Source organism: Saccopteryx leptura, chromosome 5 (genome assembly GCF_036850995.1).
Source record: "Saccopteryx leptura isolate mSacLep1 chromosome 5, mSacLep1_pri_phased_curated, whole genome shotgun sequence".
NCBI classification, from domain to species: Eukaryota; Metazoa; Chordata; class Mammalia; order Chiroptera; family Emballonuridae; genus Saccopteryx; species Saccopteryx leptura.
Genome location: NC_089507.1, coordinates 26,648,646 through 26,675,287, shown reverse-complemented (window position 1 = coordinate 26,675,287; position 26,642 = coordinate 26,648,646). Strand labels below are relative to the sequence as shown.

General features: G+C 40.5%; 1 protein-coding gene across 1 annotated transcript in view; it reads right to left on the bottom strand.

The window, feature by feature from the left end:
* The window catches only part of NWD2 (NACHT and WD repeat domain containing 2), a 173,897-nt gene that overhangs the window by 65,348 nt on the left and 81,907 nt on the right, over nt 1-26,642 (bottom strand). Inside the window, exon 3 of the mRNA XM_066387666.1 lies at nt 8,831-8,947. Coding sequence (XP_066243763.1) covers nt 8,831-8,947 — 117 coding nt within the window. The remainder of the gene's footprint in view (nt 1-8,830; nt 8,948-26,642) is intronic.

Below are 26,642 nucleotides of genomic sequence, written 5' to 3'. Positions count from 1 at the left end.
TCCAACACCCTGTATTCAGGAACAGGTTTGTTCAGGTCTCTGAACAATCAAGACACCCTCACATGCCCTGCCTTTGAACTATAGATGGGAAGCCCTGAGTTCTTCTAAGATCAGTGCAAACTCACTTCCTCTAGAGCAGCGGTTCTCAACCTGTGGGTCGCGACCCCGGCGGGGGTTGAACGACCAAAACACAGGGGTCGCCTGGTCGCGACCCACAGGTTGAGAACCCTGCTCTGAAGTCTTTTCTGACCCAGAGAGTCAGAATAATGGAGTCAGAATGAAATGGAGGATCCCTGTCTCCATTTGGCTCCCATAGCACTTGTATAACACCATATTATTGCATTGGTCAAAACTGTATCATATTTGAGTGCGTACATATCTTTCTCTCTGTTTAGGTAGGTGCTTAAGAGTACAGAGATAAATGTTATTCACTTTTGTACCTATGAGCACAGAGTACTCAGGTATTGTTCAGAGAACTAGAGTCTTTCACGTGATAGTCACTACAACTATTTGCTGTTGTTTTTTTTTTATTGAACAACACTGTATATCGGTAAAAAAGGACAGTCAGGATGAACCTGGAGAGCATTATGCTAAGTGAAATAAGCCAGTCAGAGAAAGGCAAATACCATATGATTTCACTCATATGTGGAATCTAACGAACAAAATGAAGTAACAAGCAAAATAGAGACAGACTCATAGAGAGCAGGCTGACAGCTGTTGGGGGTTTGAGCAAAAAAGGCAAAAAAAAAAAAAAAAAGAAAAAAGAAATTCATGGACACAGATGGACAACAGTGTGGTGACTTCCAGGGGGTGGGAGTTGGGGGTTGGGGGGAAATGGAGGAGAGAATGGAGGGATAAATGGTGACAGACAGAGAGTTGACTTAGGGTGGTGGACACACAATATGGTATATAGTCTTGTAGAATTGTGCACCTGAAACCAGTTTAATTTTGTTAACCAGTGTCACCCCGGTAAATTCAATAAAAAGGAAAACAAACCCCACTGCATAATGTGCCTTTCCAGACCCACACGGAGACCTGACGATTCGGTACAGTAGACCTGGACCTCGTACTGTGAGTAGATACAGCATGAGGGGGGAAAAAAATCGATGAAATCTTTATGTTGTTTTCACAATCTGCATGTGTGGTATTTCCAAGCACAGATAGATGAAAAAGTTGAAGTTTATCATAGAATTGAATGGCTGGCCTAAGCAATCTTAATAAAGCCTGGGGCAACACAGCTTCACTCCCCACTGGAGAAAACTACATTGCACGCTACACCAATGATTGCAGCTGCCTAACTCCCCTGTATATGAAAGAATTCCACCAAATTGAAACAGGGCATCAGGGTACAATTTTTGTACTTTTCTAGTGGAAGAAGTAATAGACTGAGAGGAAGGGACTAGGGTTCTAAACCTCATAATGGTCTCTAATTAAACTATTTAGGGTCTTGTTGTAGGAAGATGATGACTCTGGAATTAAAGAGACCTAGGTTGGAATCCTGGCTCCAACTCTCACTAGTTTTAAGACTTCAGGCAAATTACAGAAACGACTCAAGTCTCAGCCTCCGCACTGACAGAGTGGGACGATATTGGCCTCAAAGGGCCTAAGAAACGATACATGAAAAGTGCTCAGCCCAGCACCAGCCATATTTAAGAGTGCAGAAAATACTGAATTGCTTCACTTATGTGGGTCTCAAATTTTACCTTATGACATGTAGGATTTTTAACTACTTCATTACTTGATCATCTCGAGGCTCCTTCTAACTCTGGAGTCCTATCAGCTCTGATCCTTAGAGTGCACAAATACTAGAGTACGCAGAATCTTTGAAAGCGTTTTAAAAGCTGTTGCTTCTGATGAATGTGCCTTTTCTTCTGATACCTTTAGGTTTAATTTTCTCTTCTTTTTCTAGCCTCTTGAGATGGACAATTAAATCATGAGTTTCCAAATTCTCTTCTTTTCTCATACACGTTTAAACTATGCATTTTCTTCTGTGTTTCTCTAAGCAGTACTGCTTTAGCTGAATCCCACATATTTTGATATGTTGTATTTTTTTTTTTTTTAGTTCAGTTCAAACACATTTTTTAATTTCTCTGGTAATATTTCTTTGGCCCGTGGTTTATTTAGAACTATATTACTTAACTCCACATATTTGGAAATTGTGTTATTATTTTTCAGGATTTTTTTTTTTTAGTTTTTAATCTCATTGAGGTTAGAGCAAAAATTTAATATGATTTAAATGCTTTGAAATTTGTTGAGGCGTGCATTATTTCCTACCATATGGATGAATCATACTTTATATTTTAGCAAATGTTCTCTGTGTCACTGAAAAAAAGGTATAGTCTTTAGTTATTGGTTATAACAGTCTATAAATGTCAATAAACCATGTTACCTAAATCCAAATATTTTCTGATTTTTGTTTTCTGCTTATTCACTCAAATACTAAAATAATTTTCTAAAGATCTTTATAATTGTGGAATTGCCTACTTCTCTTTTAGTTTTAACAAGTTTTCTTTATGTAATTTGAAGCCATGTTATTGGATGCTTTTAAATATAGAAACATTTCATCTTCCCACTGAATTGAACTTTTTATTATTATGAAATGTCCATTTATCTTCATAAAGCCTTTGTCTCTCTTGATATTACAAGCAAAATATATTTGGAAAATCTGAGGTTTTAGATTATTTATATCTTTAATAAAGGACTGAATATATAGATTTAGATAATTTGCAGTTCAAATCAATGACTATTTTCCCATTTTAGTACATTTTGATGAGTACTTATGAATGTAAAAGCTAAATCATAGAAAATACTTGGACATTTTGTTAAAGTCAAACCAAGATGAATTACTTGTATTAATTTTTCATGTGTATTTATTTAGTATACCTAAAAGGATAAATCAATCTTATACATACTGGATTGTGGATAAAATGAAATATTTCCCAAAGTTCAACTGTTATAAAAAACAGTGTAATTCTTTCTTTAAATTCAGTGATTTAAGAACTCTCACTGTACAATTACCTTTTTTTTTTTTTTAGTTGAGACAGAGGAGGCAGAGATACAGACCCTTGCATGTACCCCAACTGGGATCCACCTGGCAAGCCCCTATGGAGCAAGGCTCTGCCCATCTAGGGCGTTGCTTCATTGCCTCTGTAACTGAGCTATTTTTAGTACCTGAGGCAGACTGCACGGAGCCATCCTCAGCACCAAGGCCAAGCCGCTTGAGCAAATTGAGCCATGGCTAGAGAGCTAGAAAGAGAGAGAAAAGGGGGGTGGAGGGGTGGAAAAGAAGATGGTCACTTCTACGTGCCCTGACTGGGAATTGAACTGGTGTTCTGCAGCTGAGCCAACCAGTCAGGGTCTGTAACTGAACATTATTTAAAGTAAGAACCTAAATGGAGTCTGAACTCTTTAGTAGCATAATTTAACTCTGATGGAGATTGGTGACACGGTTGCATGATAAGAAACTAATTTATATGCCGTGGTTTTAATTCAGTAGTGTCATACAGTGATGTACAAATACAGAATGGTTTAGGGTTTACCAGGAAATGTTTAGGGACTTTGCTTGGTCTTGTTTTTACTCTGTGATTAGTTAACAAACTTAAACTTGCTGCATAATAATAGATTTCTCAGACCAATCCCTTAAAGGTTTTCATATTTCTGGTCTAAAATCTAGGTCATTCCAAAATGTGGATCTCGCAGCTTCCTTCTTCGCACTTTTCAACTGATCTCAAGTGCAGTTGCCAGGAGCTGCCTGTGGTAGTCAAAAGCATGGCCTGCTCTTTGTCCCATGTCATCTGTGAGGGCAGAGTGTGTGTGTGTACTGAAGGTAGAGCTGTAAGTCTGCAGTGGTGTCTGCTGACGCTCAGGTGACAATGATGGCAGTACTTCCACTCTTGGTCTTGGCTACTTCTCTATGCAAGCTGACACATTATGTCTGTTTATATTGGTGATTTGTGAGTCCCAATGAGGATGCTATACTGGCTTTGACTCCCTGTGATTTCTGGGAATTGTCAAAACATATTGCAGGCAGCGTTCTCTTTATCCTGACTGTAAGACATGGTGGATACCCCTCTGAATGTCAAGTCACTGAATCCCTTACCTGTCTCCAGCAGTGGTAAGTAGTGCCCCTGTTACTGGGTGCATGGGCCAGGCTTGGCTCTCCTGGGGTAGTCTGCCAGTGCTTTGCCCCCAGTAAACCTTTACTTTATCTACACTGTGGATTGAGGGAATGTAGTGAGATACTGTCTGGAGCCCCCGGAGCCCATACACACCTATGAGGAGCTTTTCCATTACTATAACCAAGCTCTTGGAACTCCAATTCTTCAAGCCAGCACAGCACTTGCTTTTATCAACTTCTGGTAACAGGTAGGATTTTGCTCAAGGTCCAGGGTCAGTGCTCAAACTGCAGAGGCAAGTTTTCTGGGGCACTCCAAATTTGGAGGGATGGCAAGAGGAAAACCCCTTTTCCCCTAAACACATCTTACAAAGAAGGAGGGGATGTGATGTGGTAGTTGGCATTTACACGGACTCTGCTCTCTCCAAAAGGCAACATCCCTCTCACCCTTCATAAAGATTTTTTTTTTTAATGGACCAGGTGGGTGGGACAGGTTGGTGGGGAAGATTTGTTGTACTTTCCACTCTTCGTGAAGACTGAGGCAATTCTCTGCACTTAAGAGGAGAAGCAGATAGTCACTTTGGAATCAAGTGTGAGTCCAAATCCTTGTCAAAAGCCCTCCTTGGGGACAGGTCAAGTTCTTACTAAGTGTTCCAGTAAATTCATACTCTATAACGTTTGTTAAGAATTTTTCGCTCCATAAGACACACTATTTTTTCCCCTAAAAGTGGACGGGAAAATGCCCGTGCGTCTTATGGAGCCAACGTTCATTTCTTTTAGCGGTTGTGAGTTCCCAGACTAGAAGAGTATTTGAACATTAAAGTCTCTTCTCAGCTGTTAATAACAGTGCTAATGGTTGTGAATACTGCTGTTGTATTTACATTGTTGAAATATTATTTTGGTATATTTTATTAAATATTTTAACACACCATTTGGTTCAGAATATTTTTTTTTCTTATTTTCCTCCTTAAAACCCTAGGTGTGTCTTATGGTCAAGTGTGTCTTATGGAGCGAAAAATACGGTAACTCAAAACCCTTTATTTGGCCTTAATTTTTGACTGTCTGAATTAAGTCTTAATACTCTCTACATTTAGACTATCAACATTTTCAAAGGGAAAAATTCCTAGTATCACATAAATGTCCAGTACAATTAAAAACATTTTGTTTTCATTGGAAATAACTTAAATCATAATTTAATAATTAATGACTGTGTAGCCCTTGATAGTTTACAAAGAGCTCTTACATAGACGCCACAAAAAGCCTCTGATATTTATTCAACAGTTACCTTTACTTTTAGTTTAACTGTGTAACCTGTTTAGTCCTGCCCTGTCATGACCCGGGCTTTAACTCAGGCTGTGAAAGGAGAGTTCGGCCCCCCCCCCCCCCCACTGGGCGTTTGTTCCTTCACACACATCTACAACATCTGTTTCCCTTAGTAGAGATGATGTCTAAAATGTCTCGTGCGTTAATTCTCTAAGAGTGACACTTGGACACACGTCTGGGCACCTTACTCGATCACTCTTTCCTCCTCATGACTAAAAATCACGTGTTCAAACAGCTGTCCAGGATTAGAGGGGGGACACAGCCGGCAGGCGTCTAAGGACCTCGGGCCAGTCCCAAGGAACAACTTTTAGGAAATGAAATTGAAAAGAGTCAAGCACATATAACATTTAATTAAGTCCAAGTTCCTGTCTGGGCCCCAAGTCCCTGGATACTTAAAATGAAAGCTTTGTTTGGTTTTGAACTGATTTGTTATAATATAAGAGCTAGTATCGGTGAGGCTTCTGACGACTATATAAAAACATGTTCATTCAGTCGTGGTGAACTTTCTCACCAAAGACTTTACCATCAGGTGGAGTAATATGCCACGTTTGCAGCACACAGGGGGTCATCATGACTTCTAGAAATATCGCAAGGGAGTACTGGGCAAGTAAATTAGAGCTCACCTGTGATACTTGTATGCCCACTGTTACCATAGTTACAACGAGAAAGGCCATAAGAGCAGCATTTCCCCCTTAAAAGCAGTGATATAAGCCTTACGTTTTTCACATCACTGGGGAGAAAAATCCTAGCTCTATCCACAGGGTTTGATTGTGGTTGCCCTGAGTTTCAACATGTAACAGGGAGCAGAAGAGGGATAAATGATTTGTTTATGCTCAGTAAAGTTGTTACTGATGTTCTACCAGTTAACCTTTACTCTCAGAACCTGCACAAACTTGCAATGTCTTTAAATTATTCATTTCCCCCGACCAGCAGAGTGTTGGGATTAATGACCATGACTAATTTCGATTAGTTTGAGTATGACACTCTACAGAATGATAAAAGAGGGAGCCGGTCTCTCTTGCTGCTGAATTTCTGAAGCTAGATCACGATAGAGCCATGGAGATCAGAGCAGCTAAGATTCTCTGGGGCAAACACACAGTGCTCTATTGCCCCAGATCTGGCTTTCTGAGCATGATGGAATCATTCAAACATGCCTGCCAATATTTGGATCTCTTCTACAGCACTGCTCCCTGCCAGAGTGGTTTTCATTCTTTACTTTAATGGCAACTTTGTTGATGACACCCTCATTATAATCTGAGGCAGGTGATTTCATCTTTAGACAGCTATGAGAGGTAATAATGATTGCACAACAGCAAACGACAACCAACACTTATTGTGAGTTATTCTATATGAGATACCGTGAATGTCCTATAATTTCATTTCATCTGCAGAATTACCCCAGCAGCCATGATGGGTCTTAAAATATGTCAGATCACTAGTCCTCCACTCAAAACACTCCAACACTCTGTGACTTTTCACCTCATACAAAGTAAAAGTAAAGTCTTTACAGTCAACTCTGAGACGATAAGGCCCATGATATGAGTGGCATCTCCACACCTCTCCCTTTTTGTTCTCCCTACTCCAAGCATACTAGCCTGCTTATTGGTCCCTGAACATGCCAATCATGTTCCCAACTCCTCTCCCTGGAAGGCTCTGATCTGAATAGGCACCTGGTTCTTTTCTACCGCTTTTCCTGTCTCCCTTCCGAAGTCACCCTCACCGGGTAAGTGAGGCCTCCCCAGCTCTCTACTGAAGACAGTAACCATCTCACCTCACGGCTGTTCCCTCCCTCCCCTTCCTTTCTGTTTTCTCCAGTGCACTGCTCACCATTGGCCTCATTTCTTTTACTTACTCCTTTGATTTATGCTAGCTCTCCCCCCTGACCCGCTATATAAGAATGCAAGTTCCATGAAGCAGCCAGTTTTATCTTCTATGGTCAGTTTTAAGGTTAAATCATATGAAACTGGCTACAAAATGACTATGTTATATGAGTCAACTGACCATACCCCCAGTGCTCAGAGAAGCCCCTTGGCACAGGGTGGCATTCAACAAATAGTTGGTGACTAAATGAATAATTTATCCACATACCGACAGTAATTATCCTATAGAGCTGCCATGCACTGTATTATCTCTGGTAAGAATTTTATTAACTGGTCAGATTTCTGATTCTACCTGTTATCTTAATCCTATGTGGAGCTGACTATAGATGGATAAGCAAATGTGTATTAAAAGCACTTTCGTTGATAGATTGAACCTAGCTTCTAATTGCATGATTGCATGTTTTCTTCACAGCATTCCCTGTCATTGTAACCCATCATCACTCAGAGTCAAAACTTCTTGTGCGGAGCGGGCAGCTTCCCTATCAGCTGGCAGGATCCGTTGGCCTTCAAGATACGGTGCTTTCTTAAGCTTAATGAAGGCAGCTTCTGCTTAATCACCCACCACGGACAGACCTTCTCTTGCTACCACTGTGCTTACAGAGGAGTGGGAATTGTCGAGAAAATAATGAGGGACTGGTAAGAACGTGCCACTTGACTCTGTAGCTTATAATGAATATCTAGCTGGAGCTCAGTGCATAATCAAAGTTTTTTACAGAGCCTTGTTTCGACGTGGTGGATTTGGTTTACCTTTACATTTCAGCCGCTGTGCTTAAAAACAAATGCCAGAAATTCTAACTTTGAGAAATAGACATACTATGATTAAATATATTCTACAGCAGTGGTAGTCAACCTGATCCCTACCACCCACTAGTGAGCATTCCAGCTTTCATGGTGGGCGGTAGCGGAGCAACCAAAGTATAAATAAAAAGATAGATTTAACTATAGTAAGTTGTTTTATAAAGATTTATTCTGTCAAACTTAGCAAAAATCCGACATAAAGTACTTGGTAAGCAATTATTATTATCTGCTTTAACTTGCTGTAACTCTGCTTTATAAATTTTATAAAGTTACTTCCCTACTTTATAAATCACCATTACTGTGGAACCAGTGGGTAGTTAGAAAATGTTACTACTAACAGGGATACAAAAGTGGGCAGTAGGTATAAAAAGGTTGACTACTCCTGTTCTACAGTATAAGAAAATGTAGGATAGTTATTGTAGGACTGATACAGTAATCCTTATTGCTGGTCACTGGCACTGTGGAAATTATTGTCAAACCCAAGTCAACCCTTCACTTACCATTTCCAATTATTCCCATTTAATCGCTGCTGATGGAAGGCTGAGGTTTTTGTTCCCACACTGAAGGCCGGGAGACAGTTTAAAATTTGTAAATAGAAACAGAAAAGCAAGTATTTTTTTCCCCATGTTAAAAGCCCCTTACATAAGATCACCAATCAGCAAGAATTCTCACATTCATCTAAACTAAATATAAAGCATTAGTTTTTTATACCCACAACAAAACATGGACCTGCAGAAGTTTTCAAACAATCCTCCAGCAGCTTCATGCGGGTCTTCTGGAGCTCGGGGCTGTCCCATTCGTCTTCATCGACGCCCCAGTACAAATCTATGACCTGAGGACCAACAGAGGAGGCAGCGTTAATTCACCTGTGCGGACATCTTACTTACCGATGGGCTTTATTGTCATTCACAATGTGAAGCTAACATGACTTTTAACTTTTCTCTTTGCAGCATTTTTTTCCCTTAGAAAGGAAAAATGATTTTTAAGATCCACGTAAGGAAGTTTATTATTATTTTTATCCCATGATGGGTTGGGGATGAACATTATAATTTCTTATGTTCTTGATTACCCATCCGGCTGATGTGGACCCAGAGAAAATGAAATGTTAAATGTCAGAAGCTTTGCAGTGCAGGTTTTTATTATATTGAAATGGTAACAGGACTTCAAAAAAAATGTTTGAAAGCAGCTGGGATATGGTTATACATTATTTTAGACAAACAATAATGTATGTTACCAACTGACTGTCTTAATACAGAAGGGAAAACAGTGGACATTAACATTACTCACCTGAAGTTAAACACCTACATTCTTTTTTATTTTATTTTTTCTTAAAACGACCCCCACCCCCAAACCTGTTCCTATCATGGTTTATTGCACACGGACAGACATTTTGTGCATGTTTGTGTTATCTATAAGCAGTCTGGCTTTCATCAATAAATATCTGAAAATCATGCGTTGGGAAGCTATGAAAGGTACCCCTTACGAAGAAGCGAGGATAATAGGAGCTTCTATCTCCTTACTTCAAAGACAGCTGGGAAGATTCTGAGAGTCTGTGAAAACTTTTACAAGTACACTCTTTGAACAATTTGCTATGGAGAGCAGGATGGGTTTTATTCCCTTTACTCTACTGCTATCTGCATAAGATAAATGTTTCCAATGGTAGCTTTGAAGATTTCTTCTTTTCCTTTCCTTGTTTCCCATAGGCAGAAACAAAACCCTGTGACCCCCTCCCCCGACAGTCTGCATGCACTCAGTGAGAGGACACACAGACCCGGGGTCTCTACTGCACTCCAAGCAGAGCCCGGGGACTTCCTGTGCTTCCCAGGACGGGGCCCCACACGGGATATTGGCATTACACAAGTGTCTTTATCTACTTGCATTTAAGTTTTTAGATGGCTGGTAGAGACGTAACAACTCCTTTAGAAAATATTCCCTTAGCCCAGTCCATGGATTTTTATCCTATCAGCCCTGAATTGGGGGTTCTTCCTTATAACATACTTTATAAGGTTTAATCACAATACTAAGGAAGGGGATGTCTAAAATTATAATGTTATTGTCCAATAGCTGTGTCTATTTAAAATTAAATATAAATTAATTAAAATTAAAAATTCAGTTCTTCAAATGCTCAATAGTACCCCATCCCACGTTGGAAAGTAGAGACGTAGAATACTTCTCCATCATAGAAAGTTTAATTGGACAGAATTGTCAATTACTGAGATTCATATACTGAACATTAGAACAAAACATTTTTGGCTGTGTGCTAGTAAAACTGTCAAATAAATATACATCTACTGCAATGTGTTCTGAACATGATACAATGATGTTAGAAGTCAATAACAGAAAGAAATTTGGGGAATTCACAATATATGAAAATTAATTCAATCCTAAATAACCTATGAGTCAAAGGAGAAATCACAGGGAAATTAAAAAATACTTTGAGATAAATGAAAATGATGACACAACATATAAAAACTAATGAGATGTAATTGAAGCAGAACTTAAAATTTATAGCTGTAATCACTTATATTAAAAAAAGATCCCAAATCAATAATCTAACTTTCTATCTAAGATAACAGAAAAAGAGCAAGAAAGAGCAAGCTAAAGCAAGTAGAAGGAAAAAAATGATAGATTACAATGGAAATTATTGAGACAAAAGGCAAAAATAGAGAAAGTCAATGAAACCAAAAGTTGGTTCTTTGAGGGGATCAACAAAATGGACAGAACTTTAGCTAGATTGACAGAGAGAGAAACACAGAGAAGCCTCAAGTTACTAAAATCAGAGATGAAAGAAGCTATTGCTATTAACCTTAAAAAGAACACATTAGAAAGTGCTATGAACAACTGTACGCCAATGAATGAAATTACTTGGATAAAATGGACAAATTTCCAGAAAGACACATTGCATAAATTGACACAAGACAAAATAGAAAATTTGAAGACATTTTAAAGAAGATATTAAATAGTAATTTAAAAAAACTGCACAAGAGGTAAAGTATAGTTGCACATGGAAGCACTGGTAAATTCTACCAATAAATAAAGAAGAATTAATACCAATTCTTCAGTCTTCCAAAAATTAGAATAGAATGCTTCCCAATGTATTCTATGACACCAGTGTAATCTTGGAAGCAAAGCCAGACAAAAATATCACAAGGAAATTACAGAGCAATATCTCTTATGAACATAAAACAGACATCCTCAACAAAAATACCAGAAAACCTAATCAAGCAACATATAAAAAAATTATACAAAACAAATACGTAGAATTTATCCCAGGAATGCAAGGTTAATTTAGCATCAGAAAATCAACTAATGTAATACACCATATATCAATAGAATAATGTACAAAACCACATGTGCAATATCAATAGACACACAAAAAAATGATGAAATCCAACACTCCTTCACCTATTAACTCTTCATTTCCTCTCTAAAATATTACCCAATTCCATTTACCTAGGTGTAGAAGCCTTTAAGCCAGTGGTTCTCAACCTTTCTAATGCTGTGACCCCACAATACAGTTCCTCATGTTGCGGTGACCCCAAACCAAAAAATAATTTTGGTGGCTACTTCATAACTGTAATTTTGCTACAGTTATGATTCGGAATGTAAATACCTGATATGCATTATGTATTTTCCGATGGCTTTAGGCGACCCCACCGGGGTCACGGCCCACAGGTTGAGAACTGCTGCTTTAAGCAAACTATTATGTTCACATATTACAATACAACTTGATCATTAATTATAGACCTGAAAAAATAATCCAACACTTCTTGATGATAAAAACATTCAACAAACTAGGAATAGAAATTAACTTCATCAACCTGAATAAAAGGCATATATAAAAAACTACCTAACATCATACTTAAGAAGGACTGAAAAGTTTCTTGTTAAGATTAGGTATATGAGAAGAATATCTACTGCCAGTGCTTCCATTCAACACTGTACTGAAGTTTCCAGCCATGGCAATTAGACAAGAAAAAGAAATAAAATACAATCCAGATAGGAAAGGAAGAAATAGATCTATCTTTATTCATAGATGACATTATCTTGTACAGTTGACCCTTGAACAACATGGAAATTAGGAGTACTGACCCCTCATATGCAGTCAAAAATCTGTATATAATTTTTGAGTTGCCCCCAAATTAACTACTACTAGCTTACCATTGACCAGAAGCCTTACTGATAACAAACTATCGATTAACACATTATATATATATATATAATGTTCTATACACTGTATTCTTACAATAAAGTAAACTAGAGAAAAAATGTTATGATTTATAAGAAAAATATATTTACAGTATTTATTGGAAAAAGAATCCATGCATAAGTGTACCAATGTAACTCAAACCTGTGTTGTTCAAAGGTCAACTGGATTTTGAAACTCCTAAGAAAACCACTAAAAAATGTTGGAACTAGTGAGTTGAGCAAAGTTATAGGATATCAGATCAATATACAAAACCCAATTATACTTCTCTATACTAGCAATGAACTATCTAAAATGAAATTAAGAAATTTAAATTCCATTTAAAAGAGCATCAGAAAGAATAAAAAAGTTGGGAATAAATTTAAGAAATGCAAAATTTACATGTGAAAAATTACAAAACAGAAAGAAATAAAAGATCTGACTAAATTGAAAAATATCCCATATAAATGAATTGGGAGACTTAATATTGTTAAGTTGGCAATATTTTCCATATAAACTTGTAGATTAAATGCAATCACTATAAAACTCTAGGCTGGCTTATTTACAGAAATTGACAAGATGATCCTAAAATTCATATGGTAATTCAAGAGACCATAAATAGCCAAAACAATCTTCAGTAAAAGACTGAACAAAGTTGAAGGACTCACACTTTCAGATTTTAAACTTACTATAAAGCTACAACATTTAAGACAGTATACTACTTGCTTTAGGATATTCAGTAGAATAAAGCTGAGAATTCAGAAACACATCCTTGCACCTGGGGGCAACTGACTTCAACACAGTGCCAAAACAATTCAATGAAGAATAGTTTTTATCAACAAATGATACTGAAACAACTGAATATCACCATGTGAAAGAATGAAGTTAGACCCCTACCTCACTCCATATAAAAACATTAACTCGGCCCTGGCCGGTTTGCTCAGTGGTAGAGTGTCAGCCTGGCGTGCAGGAGTCCCAGGTTCTATTCCCAGCCAGGGCACACAGGAGAAGCCCATCTGCTTCTCCACCCCTCCCCCTCTCCTTCCTCTCTGTCTCTCTCTTCCCCTCCCACAGCCAGGGCTCCATTGGAGCAAAGTTGGCCCGGGCGCTGAGGATGGCTCCATGGCCTCTGCCTCAGGTGCTAGAATGGCTCTGGTTGCGGCAGAGCAATGCCCCAGATGGGCAGAGCATTGTCCCTTGGTGGGCATGCCGGGTGGATCCCCATCGGGCGCATGCGGGAGTCTGTCTGACTGCCTCCCTGTTTCCAACTTCAGAAAAATACAAAAAATAAAAAACATTAACTCAAAATATATCATAGACATAAAAAGTTAAAAGTATAAAACACTAGTTTTTTGAAAACAGAGTAAATCTGTGTGACCTTGGATTTGATAATGGATTCTTAGATATGAGAGCAAAGTACAAGTAATCAAAACAAAAACTATTAATTGAATTTCCACAAAATTAAAAATTTTTTGTGCTTCAAAGGACACATAAAGAAAGCAAAAAGAACACCCTCAGAATGGAAGAAAATATTTGCAAACTATATATTTGATAGTGGATTTGTATCCAGAATATATAAGGAGTTCCTACAGCTCAATAAGACAATCCAATTAAAAATGGACAAAAATTAAGCAGACATTTCTTCACAGAGTATAAAGATTCTCAATAAATACATGAAAAGATACTCAATAGCATTAGTCATCTGGGAAATGCAAATAAACACTACAATGAAACTTCACTCCCACTAGGATGGCTATAATAAAAAAAAAGACATAACAAGTGTTGAGGATACAGAGCAATTGGAACCTTCACACAATGCTGGTGAAAGTATACAGTGCTGTTTTCCACTTTGGAAAACAGTCTGGAGTTCCTCAAATGGTTAAACATAGAGTTACCACATGATCCAGCAATTCTCTTTGAGAGGTACCCAAGAGAAAGAAAAACATAGGTCCACGCAAAAGCTTGAATCTGAATGTTCACAGCAATATTATTTATAATAGCCAAAAAATTAGAAAAATCTAAATGTCTATCAAGTGATCCACAGACAAATAAAATGGTATACAAAGGAATATTATATGGCAATAAAAAATAATAAAATACTGATCCAATGCTACAACAAGGATGAGCCTTGAAAATCTAACACTAAGTGAAAAAAGCCAGCCACAAAAGACCACCTGTCCTGTGGTTCCGTTTACATAAAATACCTAGAACAGAAAAATCCACAGCGACAAAAAGTAGATTCATGGTTGCTGAGGGCTGGGAAGAAGAATAGGGCAATTAGGGAGTCACAGTGAAAGGGCACAGAATTTCTTTTAGGGGGAGGAAAACATTCTAAAATTGATTTGACTATTGCTTACACAACTGTGAATATAGTAAAAACTGTACACTTTAAATGGGCAAATTTGATGGGAAGTGAGTTATACCTGGACGACACTCTGCATATCTAATTTGCATTGTGATTTTCTACAGGCCTGACACCCTCTGTTCACAGTAGAACTGGGTGCAAGAACATCGCAAATTTAAATCAAGTGCCGGCATATTAAAGAGTTAAATGTGATCTCACTGCAGACCAAATGACCCCAGTAAAAGTCGAAACAAGGCTGCCACTTGCGTTTTTAAATAGAAGCCTGAGCGTCACATTATTTCTTTGCTCTGTAGGGGAGTCTTCTGTAATAGGTTTGTGCATCTTTTATTTCCTGAAAATCTGGCCAGCGCTGCTGCCCTCCGGGCCTTTATAACTCTGTATCTCCTTACTCCGGGGCTTTCTTTCAATGTTCTCCCGCTTCCAGATTTTCTCCCTTGAACTGTTTTCTTCCCAAATGTCTTTTATGGGCAAAAAAAAAAAAAAAAAAAAAAATGATGAAAAAAGATAAAATCAGGTAACCGTGAAGGCAGGGAGGAAATAAATAAATGGAGCATCTCACTTGTGCGACACAAACCACCATTTGGGGCAAACAGACGTGCCATATATCTGCATGGTCGATAACTGGCAAAAAGCGGTTGGAACCCAAAGTGCTCAATGAGACAAGATTTATAATAGACTTAAAAAATTAAGCTTAGCTTTTAGCCTAATGTCCAGGCACCACAGACACTGGAATCTAATTTTCTATTTATTGGAATACTAACTTGTTGACAGCACATTTTATGTGCCTTTACTAATTTTGTCATTAGGTATAAAAGCTCAGGAAAGGAATTTGATTTTATCTTTTTTTTACTTAAAACCATCTAAGTTGTTTTAAAATATTCTTAGGGATGCTAATTTATCATGCTTAATATAATGTGCTGAATTGGTCTGAAAACAAAAAGCCAGCAAAAGAAAAGCCCTACTAAATTTCAATCACTTTAAATCAGACATAATTGCTTAAATACCAAGATAACTGAACAAACAATAAATCAAACGGTAAGAAACAAATAATAACCTAATGTTTTACCTCAGGACAAAACAAAACCCAGGCAAATTTGAATTCATAATGGCTTCACCCTATCATCTCTTTCAAAGGGCTTTTAAATTTAAATATTTCCAAAATATTTTCCTTCTCAATTTTCCCATGCCATATGACACTACTGAGTGCAGAGCAAAAATGTAACCACAGAGACAATAGGGCTGACTTTGTTGTTCCTCAAAGTTATTACAATGGGAAGCTACACACATTCCAATGACTCTGCCATTGCCTGGGGCATTTCCTCTGTAGCAGTCATCATATTTTGTATTGAAAAAACTCCTATCACTTTATAGTTAGTTTGTTTTTTATTACAAATGTTATCTCTTTTGTTTTACTGGCCTTTCCTTTTATAAAACATGGCTCTGAAAAGACCTTTAGCTCATTTAAAAAAATCAAATCTATTCTTCTTTTTTGTGTGTGACAGAGACAGAGAGAGAGAGAGAGAGAGAGAGAGAGAGAGAGAGAGAGAGGGACAGATAGGGACAGACAGACGGGAAGGGAGAGAGATGAGAAGCATTAATTCTTCATTGCGACTCCTTAGTTGTTCATTGATTGCTTTGTTCATATGTGTCTTGATGGGAGTAGGGGTGTGCTACAGCAGAGTGAGTGACCCCTTGTTTAAGCCAGTGACCTTGGGCTCAAGCCAGTGACCATGGGGTCATATCTATGATCCCACGCTCAAGCCAGTGACCCCATACTCAAGCTGGTGAGCCCACTCTCAAGCCGGTGACCTTGGGTTTTCGAACCCTGGTCCTCTGTTTCCCAGTCCAATGCTCTATCCACTGCACCACCACCTGGTCAGGCAATCAAATCTATTCTTAAAGAGATTACATCTGTCACTACTAAAAACATTCAAAAGAACACAGAGCAGGTTCAGAAAGATTTGAACAGAAACAACAATATTGTGCTATGGGCTAGCTTTCAAAGTCGATACAGCGGTGAAGATAGCAGTCATCTGAAGTTGGTTTAGTGGTTGGGTCCCATTACTGGAGTGTTCACCTCACAGGAGGGAGGAGTCTGACACCTCAGACTGTGTTTGTGATACTCTTGACTAGTGGTGAGTTATGCTTTATAGATATGGTAAATCTCACTCTAGTTAGAATGACTTTCCCCAGATTAATGGAATACAAAAACAAAACAACCAAAGCCTCTTCAGGTCCACATTACCCATATCCACACTTCCACTAGAACTACTGTAAATATTGCAGCTCTCTAGCTACCTGCCATTATTCTGTTGGCTATATGAGGATATGACTAAAATACATATTTCTCAGAAAATCAGGTCCTATATCAAGCCTAGGAAGGAGAGGCTGGCCCCAGTGATCATACACAAACACCAGAAAGAAAGAGGGTCTCATAGCCTGAGGTCAGACAATGCCTCATGAGATCAGCAAACTGCTGCGACCTGTTGCCACTCTGTCTCGGGAGAGTTAGCTTTAACAGTGATGGGAAGGAAGGACTAACCCATGAACTAAGGCAGGACCTCTGACTATTAAGGCTTAATAAACATGGAGGCAGAGAGAAGGTACCAGGAGTTGTTGGAGGAAGAGAAGAAGCTACAAGCCAGAAGCCGCAGCTCATCTGTGTGGCATGTAACAAGCTGGAGAAGGCCATGGCACAAAGGACGCTTAGCCAGGCTGCCACTAGGTACCAGCTTCCTTCAGTGGCGGGCACCTGACCTCCGACAAGGGTATGTGACTGGGTGAAAACCCAACATCAGCTCTATACTTCATTTGCAGCAAGCATCACCCTGGTCACTGCTGTTTCAGATTTTCTTCTCTGTGAAACTATAAACTCCATGGCGAACCATGTTTGTTTTCAACACTGTGGTATCCACTGCACCCACAACTCTGCCTGGTGCAGAGCAGAGAACCAAGGAGTCTATGAATAAATGAATAAAGCCCATGGGATCCAGCACCTTGACCTGCCCCTGGAGAGCTAGGGTAGACATGAGTGAGGGAAAAAGACAGGAGTCTGAACTAGCAGACTGTTCTTCAGAGAGGGTAAGACAGATTCTAGACAGACCAGCACCACAGGTGTGATGTGGCCTGCCCATATGGAGATAAGGTCATAGCACCACAATTTTGGAAGCTGAAAGGAAACAAAATCAGGTAAAAGAAAACTAATTTTTGGTTACTTTTCAATAGTTTATAATTAATTACTGACAAAGTAAATCTCTTATATGAGTATTCTTTTTCCAGTGCAAAGACCTGTTAAAAGGTCTCCTTTCCCTCTTATAAGAAATAAAAAACGAGAGTGGGAAGAAATGGCTAACCCGCGTTCAGAATTTGAGTCAAGTTTCATGGCGACTGTCCTCAAATGGGACGCTTAAATGTCACCTGTCAATGGGATCCTTTATTCTACTTAATAAAGGATTCATCTTATTGGGGGGTGATTTCCAGGGTTGGGGTCATCAGACAGCCACAATTGAGCAGAACGAAACATTCAGCAAAGTACAGCTCCTCCAGTAAATGCTGGGCCTCCCCACAACGCCACTGCTCTGTATTTAGGATAAGTGTCAGGCAGAAGATTGTCTATACACACAAAGTAAAGGAAGAACAATGCCATCTTTGGAAGTCAGTCATGAGAATTACAGAAGAGCCAGTCCACGCTGCAGAAATGAGGGAATATTTACAATAAACTGGCGCAACTGAAGGTCAAGGATGAGTGACATAATGTTTTTCTTTCCTTCTTCCATCTCTATTCACCTTCCTTCCCCCCTTTTGTAAACTGGCTCGTGGATGGGAGGAAGATGATGTAACATGCTTTTAATATTTTTTACATAATATTAACTTGGTAAGACCCGCTCAGGCTTTGACAGACAGAACCGAAATGTGAAGTGCGCTAGACAAATTGAGGAGCTGGCCGGAGTGAAATGAGGTGTGACTCAGTGAGGGAATATGCATTTCACTTCAGAAAGAGGCGTACATCTGATTACTAGAAAATGGAAGAGGGCTGATTAGTTGACACTATGGGGTAAGGGCCAAGGGCATCACAACGGAGCTTGTCAATTATAGAGTCATCGATGTATTTTGGCAACTCAGGAGGCAGAATGTGTTCTGAGATTCCTGAGTAACAGACGGTTGGGAGGGAAAAACTTATGCGTAGAAGGAGTCTGGGCTCCTTTTAGGACAGGGGGCAGTGGTGGGGGAAGAAAGAAGCATGGGAGAGAAGCAGGTGGACACAACTAACAATGCACCCTCAGTGTGAGAGGAGTAATCGTTCCAGTCAGTAAATCTTAGGAAGGTCAAGCTAATATAAGGCTCAAATCATTTCACTTAACCTACAACTTTGATGCGCAGAGAGAATGGAGCTACTTTATTTAGTCTAAAATGGGCGCGGGCTCCCTGCCCAAGTCTCCATCCCCGCGCTCCTTCAGTGCCGTCCGCACCAGACACTTAGTGTTATTGCCCTGGATTCGCATAACAGTCCTGGAAAGGAAACACTGCCCCATTCACGGTACAGTGAGGTCCACTATGTGCCGGAGATCAAGCGCCTTGCCCAGTGTCACAGGACTGGTCAGTTGTGGACCCGGAAATTGAATCCTAACAGAAAATGCTGTTGCCACTCTACCCCATCAATGACTTAATGTGCTGTAACTTATGGAATCCAGAATATCAGTTGTAGGCTTGTAGGCTGCTCTGATGTTGTGTTTTCCACTAGGAAAAGAGATGCACTGCCGATGACATCGTGACATATGACATACCACTTACTGGCGAGATGAATCCTGATTTCTGAGATGTAAAAATGTGAAAAAATAAAAACAGGCATCTCAGACTGAGAGAAATCTGGTAAAAAGACTGCTTTAGGAAGATTACTTGAGCTGCTGTGTCCAGTCTGGACCAGAACGCAAACCACCCAGGGTGAGAAAAGGTTGGGAAGGGTGGCCGTCGTCATTCAGCTGTTAGAAGACAGCCCGAGTGCAGACAGAGCCTCAGCGGATGGAAAGGCAAGGCAGACTTCTGAGAACCACGCTGGCAAGGGAACCACCGGGGACGGCGACAGTGAAGATCAAGGTCGTGAAGGGTGAAGAGTGGATGAATTACACACCAGGATTTTAAAGTCCGGAAAACTGGGAAACGGGAGCCAACGAGAAGCTGTGAAGAGGGGCAAGAAGGATGGGTTCTGTTTTCGGTAGATGAGCTGTCAAAGACCAGAGAGTTATCTGCACGGAACCAGGGAGGGCAGAGAGCTGGAGATGCTGATGGGGCGTCACTCACACATGGACACCCGGGGAAGAGAAGATAAAGCTCTCCTTGGGGGTCCGGGGAGGAACAAAGCAGGTGGACAGCTGTGGACTTGTGCTGCCACAGGAAACACAAAGAGATGGAACCTCCAAGTGAAGGGGGGGACAATTCTAGACTAAAGGAGGCGGCTTCATCCAGGGTGAGCACCCACCCCTGGCCTGCTCTTGGGTGACAGCACAATGTCACTGTGAGGCAGAAAGCAGGTATGCGAGGTCCTCCTGGTGACGGGGCCTGCGGGTTCCACTCCCCCGCTCGCTCGCTCCCCTCTATGCCTGGGATTTCAACCCTCGCCTGCGGGAGAGAGAAGCCAGGGCCGGGCCAGCACCTGGGAGTCCCTGCTCGGGGGCCGGCTCTGTGCACCTAATTGCAAGGGCAAACGAGGAAATTGTTTTTAAAAAGCTATATTTATTAGCAGAGTTGCAGAAAGGTAACAATGGGTACCCACTGTGACAAGGGCTGTTCATCTAAGACTGGGAAATAGTGTTTCCATCACTTGCCTTTCCTGATTTCAAATCAAGCTTCAATCTTCAGACAGCTGGCAGAGAGCTGCTGGCGGTCCTTTCAGTCGGCTGTCCCCTGCCTCTCCGCTGCGCGGCCCCGAGCCCACACCACTTCGAAGGTCGCGTTAGCTATTCCAGGTTATGCACCCTATTAATTCTATGTCCCAAAATGACCAGACAGAAGAAACAGTTACTAAAGGATATGTGGAAACATTTCTTTAATCATTATCTTTTTTTGTTGTTGTTTTTTACATGTACAAACAAATTTCCAGTCCCACCGTAACTCCTCTAGTTGTGTCTCTGTCACTCTCAGCTGGATACCTGTCACCGGGCAGTCAGGCTCTCACCTGTCAACAGGGCCCTACCCTAAGGCCACTGCTGTCTACATCTGCTTTGTCCAGCAAGGGAGCCACTGGTCATATATGCCAGGCACCCAGAACATGGCCAGTCAGATGGAATGTGTTGTGAGTCTAAAACACAGGGCACAGGCAAAGTAGGTTTACAGTCTGTACGAAGAGTAATACAAGCACCGATAAATAATACAAGCATGAGCTGTTTTATGTACTCACAACTGAAAACCTACTGCTGTCCACCTTGTTTACACTGGACTTTGAAGACTAGTATGAAAAGAGAATGTAAAATACCCCCCTTAATAAGTTTTCTATTGATTATATGTTGGAATGACAATGTTTTGGATATAATGGCTTAAATAAAAAAAATATTTTTAATTAAAATTTTTTTTAAACATTTTCTTTATTTGTTTTTAAAGAGAGAGGAGAGAGAAAAAGACAAGGGGAGGAGCAGGAAGCATCAACTCCCATATGTGCCTTGACCAGACAAGCCCAGGGATTCGAACCAGCGACCTCAGCGTTCCAGGTCGACACTGCATCCATTGTACCACCACAGGCCAGGCTAAAATACAGTATTAAAATAAATTTTACTTTTTTCTTTCTTTTTTTTTTACTTTTAAATATGTAATTAGTGGAAAATTTAAAATTACATTTGTGGCTTATCAGATCTGTGACTTACATTATACATTTGAGTAGCATGGTTCTAGACTCTCAGCATCTGGGTCTAATTCATTTACTCAATAAATTTACTTCAATCAACCAACATTCATTATGTATATAGTATGAGCCAGGTACTATACATAATGCTGGTGATATGAAGATATAAATAATAAAATTGCTGACCTCTATGAGTTTCATTTAGTGAAGAGAATTTTAAAAGTAATTAAAAACAATATGACCAATGCCACTAAAGATTCAGAATGAAGCGTTATGGAATCTTAAACAGGAAATTCACTGTTTCTTAAAGAATGAGTAGAAATTTTCCTAGTTTGCACGGTGGGCAATTTAAGGGTACCCCACAGAGAGGACACGGTGAGTGTGAAGACTCAGGGAGAAGACAGAACACTTTGGGAAAACTGAGTGTAGTTCAGAAAGGCTGAACTAGTCTGCCTGTGGAGAAGGAACAGGTAAGACCTCTGTGGGAGGCAGGGCTGGGACAGAGGAACCTGCACGCTGTGCTCAGAAGTGCAGACTGGATCCTGGAGACGGCACAGGCAGATCTGTATTTCAGAAACCCCACTGCCGCGATGCTATGGGAGACGGACCAGGTGGCCAAGGTGGGTAGGGGGTTGATGCTGGAGAGGAGGAGGGCGAGAAGAACCCCAGAGTGTCCGCTATAATAGTCAAGGGGGCAATAACACTGATTAGAACAAACAGGAGAGACTGGAGAGATATTTAGGGAGGTAGAGTCTGCAGGCCTTTGGGATTTACAGGGTGCTAGAAGGTGAAGAGAAGAAAACAGGTTTATGAATTTTGGTGACTAAGATGAAATGAGGGAAACACAGTTGCCCACTAGAGAAGTTGGCTATCAGAATGTATTCTTAAGGAATGACCGTTGAGTGGCTTGACTCGAAGGAAAATTGCTTTCAAAACGGAGTGCCCAGATGAGTCAAGAACCCCTTTAGAGCTCTCTGCCCTAACCAGGTTTACTGGGGGCTCAGGGGACCAGTGGGGGATGGGTGGGTGGACTCAGAAGAGTTCAGGAATAACAGGGGGGATATTGGGGAACTGAAAAAGACATCTTGAGAAAGCGAGGTCTTAAGCTGTATTTTAAAGGACAGGGGGTAGAGAAGAAAGGGTGTTTCTGAGAAGGGGGGAGAACTGAAAGAGCTAGAGAGAAGGAGATTTTCAAGTCAGACATGTCCAACCAGCAAGATGTGCTCCGAGGACAGGCTGAGAACGGAGTGTTTACTCTGGGAAGAGTGGGTGAGGAAGCTGGTGAGACGGCTGGGGTCACAGTAAAGAGGGACCCCGGAGGCAGCAGGGAGCAGGGAAAAGCTTCTAAGCAGAGGAGTTGACCACATGGCATTTAAGTGAGATTAACCTTGTTGTAGTGTACAGAAAAACTCCCGCAAGTTGATGGTGTAGACACATCTACCTAACACATGTTTACGAAACCCCAACAAACATCAAATGTTCTACCAGGCCATGGAGACTTAAAGATGAATAAGAACAAGTCCCTTCCTCAAGGATTGGCAACCAACTGGGGTAAGCAGAAAACTGATTGTTAAGATGCTTTTCGTTCATCCAATTGTTTGCAACAATGAGGGTTAGACCAGGATCTCATTAGGAAGAAGGGAGAGGAAACATCTGAAAGCAATCGCAGATGGCACCTGTGGGTATAAATACAAACCATTGTATATAGTGGGTCTTGTGCTACCTGTTTTTGTCCCATTTTGTCTTTATTTTCTCCAATTTCTTCTCCTTGCTCTTCCTCTCTATCCTCTTCTTTATAGCCAAGGGCACTTACTGAACACTACAAATCAGATGACATAATTTAAACAGCTTGCCTTTTTCTGAAGCCGTGTGTGTTCTCTGCTCTGAATGGGGCTGATACTCCTTCCACTTGGTCGTTTCCGTCTCTGAGCAATTAACCTACATATATCACAGACAGAACTGAAGTTCTCACGACCAGAGAACCGGCAGCATTTTCACTAAGTATCTTGGTTTCAGTGAAAAAAATAAAAGGAAATAATGGAAGACAGCCTCCTATACAGGCATATAGATAAAAGTTGTGGTCCTGCTTGAAATGTAACTCTGTATCCTAGCAATTTAGTTTGATAATTTAACTAAATGGCCTAAATTATGTGCCAGATACCTGACAAATCATTAAGATGAGTAAGACACTATCCCAGTCCTGAGAACTCTCGTATCTTACAGACAGGTATGAAAAAATTTAGCTAACCAGATGTCTCCTTATCTCCACTGCTCGCTCTAGTCCATGCTGTGATCGCTTCTTATTTGTATCATCTTCCCACTTCTGCCATTCTTCCCCACCTCATCTTAGTCTCCTCAAAGAGCTCTAATAAATCTCTTAAATGTAAGTCATATAATGTCACTCTTTTCTTTCTTAGTAAAATTCTAATTCCTTCATCTTGCCCATAAGGTCCCATATGATCTGACCCTGATGTCACCTCTTGCAATTATTTTCCTTACTCCATTTCACTTGGCTTTTTAACTGTTCCTGGAATATTCTAAACACGCTCCCACCTGAGACCCTGGTTGCCTACACCTAGCACCTCCCTCATTAGATGTCTGCATGACTGGCTCCATCACTTTCTGCAGATCTCCCCTCTAAGGTGGTTTTATTACTGAGTCTTTCTCTGACTCAGTATTCCTGAACCCCTTTATCCTGCTTTACTTTGCTTAGAAACACTTACTGAATAAAATGCATCTATTACCATTGGAGTTTATCATTTATTGTCTGCCTCCCCCAACAATATTGGTTTGCTCTTGTATTCCCAACACTTGGAATGTTGACAGACATGTGGTCAACGGTCAACAAATATGTCTTGAGTGAACTGGATGAATGGCTAGGAGTTATGCACAGGAGTTTGGGGGGGGGTCAAAGAGAAGGGTACAAGGCATATTCTGGGAGAAATGACAAATCAGAGAAGGCTTCCTTAAGCAAGAAATGTTTGGGCCGAGTCTTCCTTCATTCACATGCTCATGCATTCATTTATTCATTCAACACATTCTTATAGAGCTGTCCTAGGTGACAGGAACTATTCTGGGACCAAGAATATATAATAGTTGTCATGAAGGCAGGCACGTCCCTGTTCTTGTGGAACTTGTAATCTGGGGATGGGGGGAGACAATAAGCAAGGCAAGACATGAGTAAACAAGAAAAAATATCTGATATTGACACATGCAAGGCAAAGATCTAAAACAGAGGTGCACTTTAGATTGGGCCATTAGGGAAGTGACATTTCAGTGGAGACCTGACGTACAGTAAGAAGATGAGGAGGTGAGCTACTCCTACAGAGCCACTCCAGGGCAAAATCCTTACATGGGAACGAACTTGAAGTGTTCAAGGACCCCCGGCTAGAGGACATGTGGCTGCAGGGCAGTGGGCAAAGAGGGGAGGAGATGGGTTAAGATCAGACAGAGAGAGTTTTAGGACTAAGTCGGATTTAGGGAGAACGAGACTGAACAACACTGTAGGTGGAGAGAACCACGTAAGTAAAGGCAAGAGGCGTGAAATCGATTGGGATGTCTGAGTAACTCTGGGAGATTCATTTCTCCTGGGTTCGCTGCACAGCCAAGGAGGACGGTCAGACTCGGATACAGGAAAATTGTTCTTTTCATGAAGCTTCTGGCACTGTATTTTGTTGCAGTTGAAAAAAGAACCGTAACTAGAAAACATCCTCATGGAGATCCATATTCAATCTACCAGAGAAGTACTGTAGATTCTTAGAAGGTTTAGTTATCATATTATTTGAGCTCCTGTTAAGCTTAGAAGCTGGGAAGCACATGCAACCTTGCATATTTTATTCTAAACACAAGCTCAGACCTGTAAGCGGTCACCACCCCCATTTTAGACATGGAACTGAGGGACTGGCAGGTGAAGTCCACGTCTGCTTTGCCCACCACTGTTTCCTCTACTGTCTAGCAGCTTGTCAACTGATTCATTGAACCTGCCTAGAATGAGCCTGGCCATCAATTCAGTCTATGAACCTTGCTTGCTCTAGTTTTCCTTTGGCTTTAGCCGCCTTCTCCTGTGCTTACCTATAATTTAGAAAACACTTCTCTATTTTTCTTCTCAGCTAACCCTAACCAATACCGTGTTTTATGGATATTGTTCTGTAGCTCAGAGACTTCCTCCTTCTACTGATAAAAATGATGCAAGTCCAAACTCCCTCAAAGATGGGATTAATATGCTTGGACACATTTCTTCCTATAATAACTAAGTCTCCAAGTCTTTGGGAATCTTGACAGATCAACAATTTTGTAAGAGTTGAGACCCTGTTGTTATCAGTAGAACCAGATTCCTCGAAGAAGGTAATGCTAAGTTCACAACAAATTTTTTTTTTAATTCAGTGAGAGGAGAGGAGGTAGAGAGACAGATTCTAGCATGCACCCTGACTGGGATCCACCTGGCAAGCCCCCTATGGGGCGATGCTTTGCCCATCTCTGTTGCTCAGCAACTGAGCTCTTCTTAGTGCTTGAGGTGGAGGCCATGGAGCCATCCTCAGCTCACAGGGCCAATATATTCCAGTTGAACCATGGCTACAGTCTGGGAAAAAAGGGAGAGAGAGAAGTGAGAGGGAGAGGGGTGGAGGAGAAGATGGATGCTTCTCTTGTGTGTCCTGACTGGGAATCGGACTCAGGACATCTACACGCCAGGTTGACACTCTACCACTGATCAACTAGCCAGGTCCCACAACAAGAAATTTAATTTAGGTTCATAAGTTACCAAGCCCATGGTACCTTATGAGTAACTACTCAAGGCACATGCATGGAGACTGAAGTCATTTGATTCTAGTATTTTATGCAGCATATTAGAAGGCATCACGAGGTATACCAAGATAAAATATATATACAGGAGGAAACAAAGGAAGGGTGAAATCTTCTCCTACTGACACGGGTGCGTTCTGTACTCTTACTCCACAGACCCCCCCCATACATATTCCTCACTTAACAGCGTAAACATATAGTGAAGATATAGCACTGGAGAATTAAGATTTCCAATGTAAATGAGGCTAAAAAATTCTGTCTAAATGTTACCTGTTTCCAGGAGCCATTTATTTTTTCAATTTTTGGATGCCTAGGATATGTCCAAATTTCAAGTACTTTTCTCT